Genomic DNA, 13,278 nt, shown 5'->3' on the forward strand with positions numbered 1-13,278 from the left:
AATATTTGGGTACTAGAGCTATGTGTGAAAATGATACAAGGAGATCATACAAAGAGTTACAGAATAGCATCTATATCTTAAATATCCAAGTAAATCTGAATTATTTTTTATAGTTCACTCTTGATAAAACACAATACTGAGGCAGAAAAGCAAATACTTCGAAAAGCAATAATCCCTTACAGCTCTTCTGTATATAACTCATTTGATCCCTGTGACAGCTCTGTAAGGCAGACATGACAGATTAATGACATAACATTTAAAGGCACTCTACAGATGACAAAACAGGATCCAAACATACAGAAGAGACTGGCATTAGAATACCCATATTAGAGGTGAGAAAATGAAGACTCAGAAAAATTTATGCAATTTGCCTGAAACTGGCATTTTTCATCCTAGCCCAGGGTTTTTCCTACCACACCATAATGCCACCTCTCCATGACTCTATTCCAGTAGCTATTCCAACAGAGACCAGACAACTAATGCTCATCACAAAGGCTACAGCTACACAGAATACAGGCCCTGAGTTTGAATTAGCTGGCCTGTCAGATCCATTATATTTCGAAGCCCTTATGTCTGGGTTAAAATCCTGGTTCTACACTTACTAGTTGTTTGACCTTGGGCAAGTTATTTCATGATTCGGTGTCCAGTTGCTTCATCTGTAAATGGGGACAATAACAGTACCTACTTCAGAGGGTTTGTATGAGGATTGAATGAGTTAATAAGAGTTAAAAACACAAAGCCTTTAAAGGTACTATCCTAAGGGCTCTGTCTATACTATATTATAGTACTACAGTAGCACACTTTTCTATTATAGTAAGCATTCAATAAATATTAGTAATTATTATACTAAGATGTAAGGAAAATCATATACTTTTTTGGAACACTCAAAACTATGTATCTTACCTTATACTGTGCCCCAATTTAAAATAATCTTTGTGTTGTTGAAATCAGAGACTTTCTTCATTTGGGCATCTGTTCCACTGCAAACAGTAGCATATCCTACCCTATTAAGGATCACGGCTGAGAAGACATGCAAAGCCCTCCCACACGTGGAGAAATGATGACCCCCAATGGCTGAACGCAGGCATGTGCACCACCCACGTTCACCTCACAAGGGCACGTCACAGCTCCCCTGGCCCTGCTGCTGCGCTGCTCAGACACCATATACTCTGCTGTCCTAGGCTCTCAGTGTTGACGGTTGTTAGCATTAAGTTGCAGCTCTAATTGTGTTTGCTCAATAGATACTAAAGATGTCTTAGAAGGTTAAAGGAAATATGGAGAAGAGAGATTTTAGGGGTTGACAGTCACAGGAGAATCAGGAGGAATTTCAGATCAGGCTGCATGGTCATAACAGTGGGCAGACTAGTGAGAAGGGGTTAAAAACAAACATAGTCTATTTTTCCAAGTATTTATATTTATTGGTATAATTCTTCCAGAAAGCAAATACCCCACAGCTGTATCAGGTCTACAATGTGGCATATAACCAAGTTATTCTGTTGACCCATGCACATAGCCCTCTCCATTGCATACGTTGTAGTAGATTGTCAAAAAAACATCCCCAATTAACTGAAAAGGCTATTAAAACACTTCTCCTTTAAAGCATTAAAATGCTTTTCTAACTATGTATCTGTGTAAGGCTGCATTTTCTCCATACGCTTTAATCAAAACAACACATATCAAAACAGACTGAATGCAGAAACAGATGAGTACCCAAGTGTCTTCTATTAAGCTAGACTTTAAAGAAATCAGCAAAGATGTAAAGCAGTGCCACTCTTCTCACTAGATTTATTTCTGAAGTAGTTATGTTTAATTTCTTGATTTCCTTATCTATGAAAAGAGGATAAGAACTGTACCAACTTTGATGGCTATACTTTCCATACTAGCTCTGGGTTTTGCCTTGTGGCTTGCTTTGGCCAGACATTAGTAAGCACAATGCAAGCAGAGGCTTGAAAAATGCTTGAGTGTGGGACTTCCCTGGCAGTCCAGTGGTTAAGACTCTGCACTTACAATGCAGGGGGCGCGTGTCCGATCCCTGGTCAGGGAACTAGGATCTCACATGCCACGCGGTGCAGCCAAAAAAAAAAAGCTTGAGTGTTAGGGTTTGCTCACTTTCTGGCTTCTTCTGGAATCTAGCTGCCATATCAAGAAGCCCAGACTAGCCTGCTGGACAGTGTGGCTCAACAAATAACCAGCACAAACAGTTGGTCTTCTGAGTGAGGTTTAGACCATCCAGCCACAGTCAAGTCACCAGTTAACTGCAGCCACATGAGTGACCCCAGGTAAGACTCACATAGGAAACGTCTGGCTGAGCCCCAAACTGCTGATCCACAGAACTGTAAATTATTATTGTTTCAAGTCACTAAATTTTGGGGTGGATTTTTATGCAGCAATAGTTCGCTAATATACAAAGTATACATACCCCTTACATAAAATAGATAAGCAACAGAGATTTACTGTATAACACAGGAAACTACATTCAATATCTTATAATAACCTATAGTGGAAAATAATCTGAAAAAATATACATATGCATAACTGAATCACTATGCTGTACACCTGAAACTAACACAATATTGCAAATCAACTATACTTCAATTAAAAAATATTATATATACCCTTTAATAATGCTCACATTTTTACCAAGTTCAAATTGCCATTTGTTAAAAACTATTTTTTAAAACATTAATGTAGGAATACTTATTAATATAACTGCTTAAACTTGCATAGTACTTTGTGTTATTTAAAGTTCTTTCACACAGACCTACTAGAGAATGGACTTGAGGATATGGGGAGGGGGAAGGGTAAGCTGTGACAAAGTGAGAGAGTGGCATGGACATATATACGCTACCAAACATTAAATAGATAGCTAGTGGGAAGCAGCCACATAGCACAGAGAGATCAGCTCGGTGCTTTGTGACCACCTAGAGGGGTGGGATAGGGAGGATGGGAGGGAGGGAGATGCAAGAGGGAAGAGATATGGGAACATATGTATATGTATAACTGATTCACTTTGTTATAAAGCGGAAACTAACACACCATTGTAAAGCAATTATACTCCAATAAAGATGTTAAAAATAAATAAATAAAGTTTTTTCACATATATATTAGACCAGTTCTCATGGTATGGTCTGTAGACCCCTGAGGATCTCCAATCAAAACATCATAGCAAAACAATGCAGAAGCAAGTGAGATCCAAGTGTCTTCTATTAAGCTAGACTTTAAAGAAATTTGCAAAGATGTAAAACAATGCTAGTCTTCCCACTAAATTTATTTTTTAAATAGTCATTTTTCATAAAAATATTTGTGATAAACTGTAATAGGTTTAGTACTGTTACTTTTAAATGAATCGATCACTAAATATTTTAATAAGTGAATAATAAGAGCATAAAGGGGCCCTCAGACTTAAAAGTTTGAGAACCTCTATAACCTTATAACTACTCTGGGAAATAGAAAGAACAGGTTTAACCTACTTTTCACAGACGAATATATAGGTTTGGAAAAGTTAAGTAACTTGCCTAAGATTCCCAGAGCACTGTTCACAATCCTGACTACGTGAGAAACACCAGGGAGCTTTTAAAAAATATCCATTAATTGCTGTGGGACGGAGCACAGGCACTTGTTTTTAAGGTCCTTGTGATTCTCATGTGCAGGCCCGGTTAGGAGCCACTGTCCTAGAGATTAACGGGCAAATATACAATTCAGTTACAATCTCCCAAACACCAATCTGACAGATAAGTCTACAAAATATATTTTCTTTTGTATTTAGACCACATCATTGTACATCCTGAATCCACAGAAAGTTTATGTTTTGTCTTTTAATTTTACTGGATTTCATTTTACTTACAGGAGTCTTGCTTTGCCACTCAACAGGACAGTTGTAATCTTGCATGATCCAGGGATGGTTCAATAGATTTTTCACAGAAATCCGTTTCTTTGGGTCCACCTAGTGGCCATTGAGAGATAGCTGGAGATTAACATTTTAAATCGAGAGCATAGAACACCTTTCCTCCTGAGAACTCAAAATTCATCAGAACAGATGTAAACTTTATCATCACAAAAATGCTGTCAAAGACCTTAAAATGGCCTTGGAATAAATTCTTTTAAAAAGGGAATAGAGGCAAGAAAACTATAGCTACCAACACGGGCTTAGAAGATAAATGTTTAACAAACATGAACTTCATTGGTATGGACATTATTCATGAAGTTAAGTCAATCTATTGTATGATGTAATAGTCTTTTGCTGGAAAACCTATTCACAGGAAATATTCACCAATTTAATATTCAAGCAGGCACAATGCAGGGCATTCACACTGAATATGCAATCTCTACCTCCGATGAGCTTACAATCACATATAACAAGTTGAAAAGCACACCTTTCTTTTCCATTTGTAATTTTCAAATGTGAGGAGAGAAAAATTAATCAACAAAGATTAAGTTTTGGGGAGTTTAGAAGAAAGGATGAGGTGTTTTCAATCTCATTATGGAGATTTGGTGGTCTTGCCCTACTCAAGGTAGGTGAGCTTAAGGTAAATTTTGAATAAAAAGTAGAGATGGCTTAATATATGGAAAAACTGAATACATAATAATGAAAAAAATATTGCTAATAAGGTACTCATATTTTTCAAAGTGTTTCCCATTAATCTCATTTTATCCACGTAATACTATGCAGCAAGCACTGAGGCCAAGCTCAGAATCCCCATTTTATAGGTCAGAACCTGGTTAGGTGGCATGCCTATTGCTTGGTAGGGTGGATAACCAGACTCCAGCACTCCTGTCTTTCACCCTTAGAGATCATAACACCAAATCAGTGGCTCTTAATGTGTGGTTCCCAGACCAGCGGTATCAGTGTCATCTGGGAGCTTATTAGAAATGCAAATTCTTAGCCCTGTCCCAGCTCTACTGAATCAGACACTCTCAGGGTGGTGCCCAGCAATCTGTGTTTCAATAAGCCCATTTGGCAATTCTGATACATGCTAAAGTTTGAGAACCACTGCACTAGATCATGGGGCCCACTCAATTGTACATCAGCTCATTTAAGCATTTATTCTGTATCTACTATATATCTAATGGAAAAAGAGTGGGAGCAAGAAAACAGAAAACAGTGGAGCAAGAGCTGGTTAGAGAAAACAGACAATGCTCAGGAAAAAGGAAGAAAAACCAAATCAGCAAAGATATATGGTAGCAGTCTTTTTTAAAAAATGCATTTGCAAAGAAAGTACCTAGTAGAGAATATCTGCAGAGTAGATATAACGAATGGAATTTTTTACAGCTGATAGATAAATGTAGTAGCACTACAGACATCTTAAAATCAAATAATAACAAAAGACTTCTATTATTTTAAAATAAATAACAAAGATTACCTGTAGCATTTGTTGAAGAAGCAGAATACTACTGGGGGAGAGCCACTTAGGAACCTCATATTTCCCTCTCTACAAAAAACAAAGAAAGCATTTAAGAGATTTAGGTTCAATCAGCCTTGACATAAATTTCTAAGGTTAACAACATGCTGGAGGTTTACTTCCAAGTTTGAGGACTTCATCCAAGTTTAAGATTTGGTAAACATTTTTTTTTTTTTTTTTGCGGTACACGGGCCTCTCACTGTTGTGGCCTCTCCCGTTGCGGAGCACAGGCTCTGGACGCGCAGGCTCAGCGGCCATGGCTCACAGGCCTAGCCGCCCTGCGGCATGTGGGATCCTCCTGGACTGGGGCATGAACCCGTGTCCCCTGCATCGGCAGGCGGACTCTCAACCACTGCGCCACCAGGGAAGCCCGGTAAACATTATTAATAACATAAGAAACCCATTTCTTGCCTTAAAGAAGAAAATCCAGTTAGTTAAACACTATTGTCACCTCTAAAATATCCACATATTGGGTAAGGGCTAGAGCACAGATAATGTAAGAGTGGCAAACGTAAATGTTACAGGGCTTTGGAATCTATAGTATGATTAAATGGACAGGAAGTATACACTGTAGTCAGTGCTTTTATTGCTGAAGCAAAGTTTAGTTTATAATCCCAGAGGAATTGTCAGTTGACAAAAGTGGGTCACAGAAAAGCATATTTGGTAGGAGGACACAGGCTGTGGTTAAAAACAGGTCACATATCATCCGCAAGGCAGAATTCACAATCATTGAGGGAACTGATGAAAGCCACCTTCTAAGGCAAGTACCTCTTTTGGGAATGGAAGAGACTCAGGAGATAAATGTTTATAACCTGTTATACTCAGACATTACAGTCACCAAGTCATCAACCAAAACAAGACTAGGAGCTTGCTAAACACAAATACATGATATAATTCCTCTTCACACAACCTGTCACACACCCCTCTTTCCCAATTCAAAGGAAATGATAGAATCATTTTTTCTTAGCAGAGAACAAATTGTTTAATGATGCTAGGATAACAGGTTAATTATATGAGAAAAATTAAGATTGAACTGTAATTCACAGTCTATATCAAAATTAATTCTGCCCAGATTAAAGAGTTAAATGCAAACACTAAACCATGAGAATACTTAAAGAAAGCATCGGTGATTATTTTTTAGAACCTGTCTAGACATGACAGCAATACCAAAAAACTATAAAGATTAACAGATGAGGGCTTCCCTGGTGGCGCAGTGGTTGAGCGTCCGCCTGCCGATGCAGGGGACACGGGTTCGTGCCCCGGTCCAGGAAGATCCACATGCCGCGGAGCGGCTGTGCCCGTGAGCCATGGCCGCTGAGCCTGCGCGTCCGGAGCCTGTTGCTCCGCAACGGGAGAGGCCATGACAGTGAGAGGGCCGCATACCGCAAAACAAAACAAAACAAAACAAAAAACAACAGATGACAAGATTTAAAAGCTGACACTTCTGTACAACTAACAAAGCTAATTAACAACAAATTGAGGGAAAAAACCTTTCCGCCTAAATGGCAAAAGATTAATACACTTCATCACATAAAAAGCTCTCGCAGATCACCACCAATCCTCTCCTTCCCACATTTCCCCTTCTCAGCAAATGGCAACTGCCTTACCAGCTCCTCAGGTCAGAAACCCTGGATCTTCTTTAGCTCCTCTTTCCCTCACACTTCACATCCGATCCATCAGCAAATCTATTGGTTCTATGTTATATATCCAGAATCACCTGTTACTACCTGTACCACACCTGCAGGGTCTCTCATCTGATATATTGCAAGAGGCTCCTAACTGGTCTTCCAGAGCCCATCACTGTCCCTCACAGTCTAGTCTCTACTTACCAACACCAATGTTCTTTCAAAACGTTGGGTCAGGTCATATCACTTCACTATTCAAAACGCTCTAATGGCTCCCCAACTCACTCAGAATGAAATCCAAATTCCTCACTCTGGCTCCAAGGCCCTACGTGGTCTGTAATCCCACATCCACTCCACTCCTTGCTACCTCTCAAACTCACCTCCTAACTCTCCCGCACTCATCAAACTATGATCACATCACAAGTCAAACACAGTCCTGCCTTAGGCCCTTTGCACTCTTTGTTCCCGCCGCTATAATGCTTTCCCCAATATCAGCAGAGTTTGTGCCTTTATCTTCTTCAGGTCTCCCCTTAAATACCAGTGGTATCATGAGGCCTCCCCAAACCACCTGTATAAATAGCATTCCTGCCCACCATCATCTCTACCTGCCTTTCATGGCACCTTCTTTACAGTCCTTATCCCTACTTGTCATACTACATATTTATTTATTTTCTGCCTCACTATATTAGAATATAAACTCTTTAATCATAGGGATTTTGTCTGTGCTGTTCACCTAGAACATTGTCTGGCCCTAACATATAAAAGGTGCTCAATTAATATTTGTTCCATAAAAGAAGAAATGGGATCAAAGCATACACTCCAAAAGAAAATGGGCAAAGAATATTCACAGGTAATTCCCAAAACAAGAACTTTTAAATGGTTAATAAACATGAAAATATGTTCAACTAATCTAGCAATAAAAAAGCAATTAGGGACTTCCTGGTGGTACTGTGGTTAAGAATCTGCCTGCCAATGCAGTGGACATGGGTTCAAGCCCTGGTCTGGGAAGATCCCACATGCCGTGGAGCAACTAAGCCCGTGCGCCACAACTACTGAGCCTGTACTCTAGAACCCGCGAGCCACAACTACTGAGCCCACACGTCACAACTACTGAAGCCCGCGTGCCTAGAGCCCATGCTCCGCAACAAGAGAAGCCTCCACAATGAGAAGCCTGCACACTGCAACAGAGAGTAGCTCCGGCTTGCTGCAACTAGAGAAAGCCCGCACGCAGCAACGAAGACCCAACGCAGCCAAAAAAAAAAAAGCAATTAATTTAAACAAAAATATGATCTACCAAATTGATAAACTTCAAAAAAATTATCCAGTGTTAGAGTTCGGGGATAAGAGCGCTTATATATACAACGAGAGAGCATAAACTTTTCTGAAGAGTAATTTGGAAATATGTATAAAAAGCATTCAAGATCACGTATCCTTGATCCACCAATTTCACTTCTAGCAATTTATCCTAAGCAAATAATTTGGCATACAAAAATGTATTAGTGTTATGAACAGTAACATTCACCACAGAATTGTTTGTGATAACTTTGGAAACTAAGGAACATGGTTTGATGGAATCCAGAGGGCTCCCCAAAATAATCAATGACAAAATAACCTGAATGAGGATCCTGGGTTAGAAATATACCATAGGTCCAGGGAGACAAGGGCAAGCATGCGCGCACACGCACGCACACACACACACACACACACACCCAACAGTAATTGAACGAGGCTAGAACGGTGGAGGCAAGTAGGTGAAGAAGGCTTCAACTAGCACCAGCATTGGGGTTCTCTGTTCTTATGAATGAATTGTCTAGGACATAATTCTCACAGAAATCAGTCCAGCTTAATGGTGAGGGGAGAAACAGACAGTATAGATCACTCAGAATCCTAGAACTACATGACAGGCTGGATTTTGAATATGTTAAAGAAATAGTCAAAGTTCCAAGGAAGTGTTATCAACCAATTTATTTAAAAAGAAAAGGTGTTAACGTTAAAACAACTCACTCTGATTCAGCCTCTCTGATGAGAGCAGACAGGCTGAACTACAAAGTGTTTCCTAGGAAGGGCAAGAGCTTTCATTTTACAAATGACATTTAATGTTATTAAACTTTTCATTCCCCTTTATCTAAAGCACTCACTAGTACCCAGAGATACCACTCTTATTTATATCTTGCCTGGGCACCTTAACACTTGCCAATGTCAGATGCTGACAGTTTGTTTGTGAATTATAATAATGAAGCCTCTAATTTATTTCTCCTTACTATCCGTCATCCACCAAGCACTGAAGGCTCAGTGCTGCCTGGGCTCCAGGCCTATCCCTGGGAAGGGGGGATTTTTGGATGCTTCAGCCACCTCGCTGGGACTCAGAAGCGAGTCACAGTTGCTGCATGGCTGGCCCTGATCTAGTTGGCCCCACTCTCTTAGCTGAGCTTTTCCTTATTCCTGAGACCAAATGCCACTCATGATTCAAATCCTGGGTACCTGACATGTTCTCTTTCTTGGCAAACTAATCATTTGCCTGGTAACTCAAATACTGTAGCCTGCTTTTGCCAGGGTCCCATAGAAAGTAGAGACCGGCCTATTACTTGCTTACACTGATCAAAGGGTCATGATCTACCTGAATTTCTGATCACAACCTGCACAACCTCTAGAGTGTCCTGTCTTGCTTTACTCACTGGTCAGAACCTGCACCTACTCCAGTGGGTCTCTCCTCCTGCTGACTGCACACAAAGCCAGAACCTGGCTGCTTACTCTCTGGATACCATCTGCACTGGGTTGAATAGTGACCCCCCAATATTCCTGTCCACCTGGAACCTGTGAATGCATCCTTATTTGGAAACAGGGGCTTCTGCAGAAGTAATCAAGTTAAGATGAGATCATATTGGGTTAGGCTGGGCCCTAGATTCAATATGACTGGTGTTCTTATAAAAAAGGGGGAAATTTAGACACAGAGACACAAACACACAGGAGAGAACACCACATGAAAACAGAGGCAGAGACTGGAGTGATGCATCTATAATCCAAGGAATGCCAAGGATTTCAGGCAAACACAAGAAGCTAGAAAGAGGCAAAGGAGTCTCCCTTAGAGCCTTCAGAGACCATGGCCCTGCTAACACCTTGATTTTAGACTAGCCTCCAGAACTGTGAGAGAATAAATATCTGTTGTTTTAAGCCACCATCTTGTAGTACTTTGTGACAACAACCCTAGGAAACTAATATACCATCTATAAGAGTTTAACTTACTTGCATTACCTCTCTCCTATCATCACCTGCCCACCCCGAGGATAAATCTGGTTCCAGGTTCTAGACCTTTCTGGTCTGCTCCAACACACAGATAACAGGTCCATAACCAGAACTATGTAATAAAATAAATGTTATGCCTTTAAATTCAAAAACTACCATCCAAAACAAAAGCATTCTTAACTAAAAGTAGCAGAATTCTATAGAAATCAGATGTAAAAATGAATTTTCAGACCAAAGCACTGAATGACAAGAGCTCCACGAGGCTGATTCCAAGTTCTTCTTTGCCTCTTATTTATCACCCCTTTTATCATCCCAACTTGAATTCACGAAGTATCTTTTAATAGATCCCCTGTGCTGTGCTGTAAGTTAGCATCATAGAAGCAATCCTATCTAGAGAGAGGCAGGGAGGATAAGTAAATGAGAAGTGTGGTGCTTGGCACACTGGAAACAGGCAGAGACTGGAGTCATACATTATGTTTGAATCCTAGTCTGCCTTTCATTCGCTCCTTGAGCTTGTACAAGTTATGTCATCTTTCTGACCCTGTTTCCTAAGAGTAGGCTCTGGAGACAAATTGCCTAGATCCAAATCCAGGGTCTACCACTTACTAGCTGTGTGGATGAGCTATTTAACCTTGCCGTGCCTCAGTTTCCTCATCTGTAAAAAGAAGTATAATAACAGTATCAACTCCATAAATTGTTGCTAGCACTCAATGATTTAATACATATAAAGCACTTAGCACACGCACAGAGTAAGAACTCAATACCGTCTAGTTTCTACTATTGCTGCTGCCTCCACTACTATTACTATTACTACTACTACTATTACTACTGTTACTGTGAAACAAGTATAGTAATGCCACTTACAGGGTTATAAAAGGAATGGAAGAGAATGTATGTGAAAGCACTTGGACCAATGCCTTGCACATAAGAGACAATAAATGTTTGTTCAATTTGAAATAAATAGGAGGGGAAGATAGGGCTACTCAAAAAGGTAACAGAGCAAAGATGGCATGTTGGCAAAGCCATGCATGCCAGGGTGCTAAATATTCAGTACAGTAAGAAAGGCTAGAGTCATTCTGAGGATGCACATGCCCTCTCAAAAGAGCTTTGCCCCACTGCAGCTGCCTCAGGATCTCAGCATTGCCTGGTAAGAACACATCAACTAGTCATGTCCTGCTCACATCACCTCCTGAAACATACCCACCCACTTTCTCCATTTGAACAGAACAGCTCTATAGAGTACTATAGACAAACAAAGCATGAGGCCTGTGCCCCATCACCAAGACCTGACATTCTCAGCTTCATTCTCTACACTGAAGTACTAGCAGAAATAAAGTCCAGAGCTGAGTTCTGCTGCCAGGCTTACCCCAACCTCTTATTTGTACACAGTACTTAAAAACACACAAAGCACTTGTACATATATTTTATCCTGTGCAGTAGGCAGGGATTACTAACTACATTACACAGATGTGGAAACTGTCTCAGCCAGGGAAATCAAATACCTGTTCAATGCTGTAAGGCACTGGTTCTCAACTGGAGGTGATTTTTGTCCCCCAGGGGACATCTGGCAGTGTCTGGAGACATTTCTGATAGTCATAATTTGGGGGCTGCTACTGGCATCTAGTGGGTAGAGGCCAGGGATGCTGCTAAACATCCCACAATACACGGTCCCCCACAACAAAGAATTATCTAGTCCAAAATGTCAATGGTGCCAAAGTTGAGAAACATTGTTATAGAGCAATAAAGGGGTAGAGACAGGACTAGAAGAGAGATACAATACTTTTTCTATTGTACCACACTGGAAGTTCTAAGGATACCTAGAAATAGACAGGGAGAAAGGCTCCTTATTTAAATACTGAAAGTATATATCTAAGGATCAAATAGAAAAGGCCTTGAGAGGAACAATTCTGCTGGGGAAGAGCATCTTCACAAAAGGCCCTGTGTTAACCAGGCCTGTGCCCCTTAACCCTGGTTTCTGCTCAATCTTTGGAGAATTCTTGTTTATTTAAGGGCTGATTACCTTGCAAATGAGATTAAGAAACAGGTAATAGAGGGAGAAACCAAGTGGGAGGAGGAAAAAAGATCTGTGTGCTAATAAGTGAGATAATCCTGGGAATACTAATGGGCTTGAAATTGTTTGTTTTTTCATACAGTACTAAGAAAGGCAGGTGATCAACCTCTCCAACACATAATAATAGTACTGCAGTCAACCCTATAATTGTAAAGTATTATCTCATAAAGAGATAACTTGCTCATTTTCTTTAAAATTATAAATTATACTTGTTAGAAAGCAATTTTACTTTCAAGCTACTCAACTTTCATTTACTAAATTAGTTATATTTCCTTAATATTTGTGTACCCAGAACTGGAATACAGTCACGCTTGTCTTTGAATGCAATGACAGCAGATGAATATGCAACATTAATAAGATTAATACTCAGTCTATTAGTAACCATGCTGGAAACTGCAGTTTAGCATTTTGCTTAAAATAGTCAACAAACACAAAAGATAAACAAAGTCTGCCTCTTAAACAAGAGTTACATACAGTGTGTCAAATATTGCTGGGTTTTTCAATCAAACCAAGAACTGAGGGAAGTGTTATTCCCAAGTGAGGAATTTTAGAACATTCTAGGCAAAGATACATACTGCATGCAAGTGATACGACACCTTAATTAGATTCAACCAGCAGACTGTATTACACTGTGACTCGGAACAATAGTTCTGAGCCAAGATTACAATAAATTTCAAAATCTATAATGTGTGAAATTAAATTCCATAATAATGCATAAAAGTCCTAATCTGAATCAATTTTCAACTTGCAAATACATGAAAAACTAAAAAAAAATGAAATTCAGAGTAGGAGAAACAAAGAATATACAGTATTAGTAAATAATATTAATTAGGAAGGCTAAATCTCTATTGAACAAGAATTAGACATTTTCTACCATACTCATTGTACCGAAGAAACATTTGATTTACCAAAAATATCAAAACTTGGATCTAATATCTAC

General features: G+C 39.6%; 1 protein-coding gene across 4 annotated transcripts in view; it reads right to left on the reverse strand.

Annotated features, from left to right (window-relative positions):
* Positions 1–13,278, reverse strand: part of MELK (maternal embryonic leucine zipper kinase) — a 79,211-nt gene that overhangs the window by 31,529 nt on the left and 34,404 nt on the right. For all 4 annotated transcript variants that reach the window (XM_032636347.1, XM_032636344.1, XM_032636345.1 and 1 more), the window contains 2 exons: positions 5,361–5,429; positions 3,845–3,943 (listed from right to left, as the gene is read on the reverse strand). In XM_032636347.1, the coding sequence (XP_032492238.1) occupies positions 3,845–3,943; positions 5,361–5,429 (168 nt within the window). The remainder of the gene's footprint in view (positions 1–3,844; positions 3,944–5,360; positions 5,430–13,278) is intronic.

Source organism: Phocoena sinus, chromosome 6, assembly GCF_008692025.1.
Source record: "Phocoena sinus isolate mPhoSin1 chromosome 6, mPhoSin1.pri, whole genome shotgun sequence".
Taxonomy (NCBI): Eukaryota; Metazoa; Chordata; class Mammalia; order Artiodactyla; family Phocoenidae; genus Phocoena; species Phocoena sinus.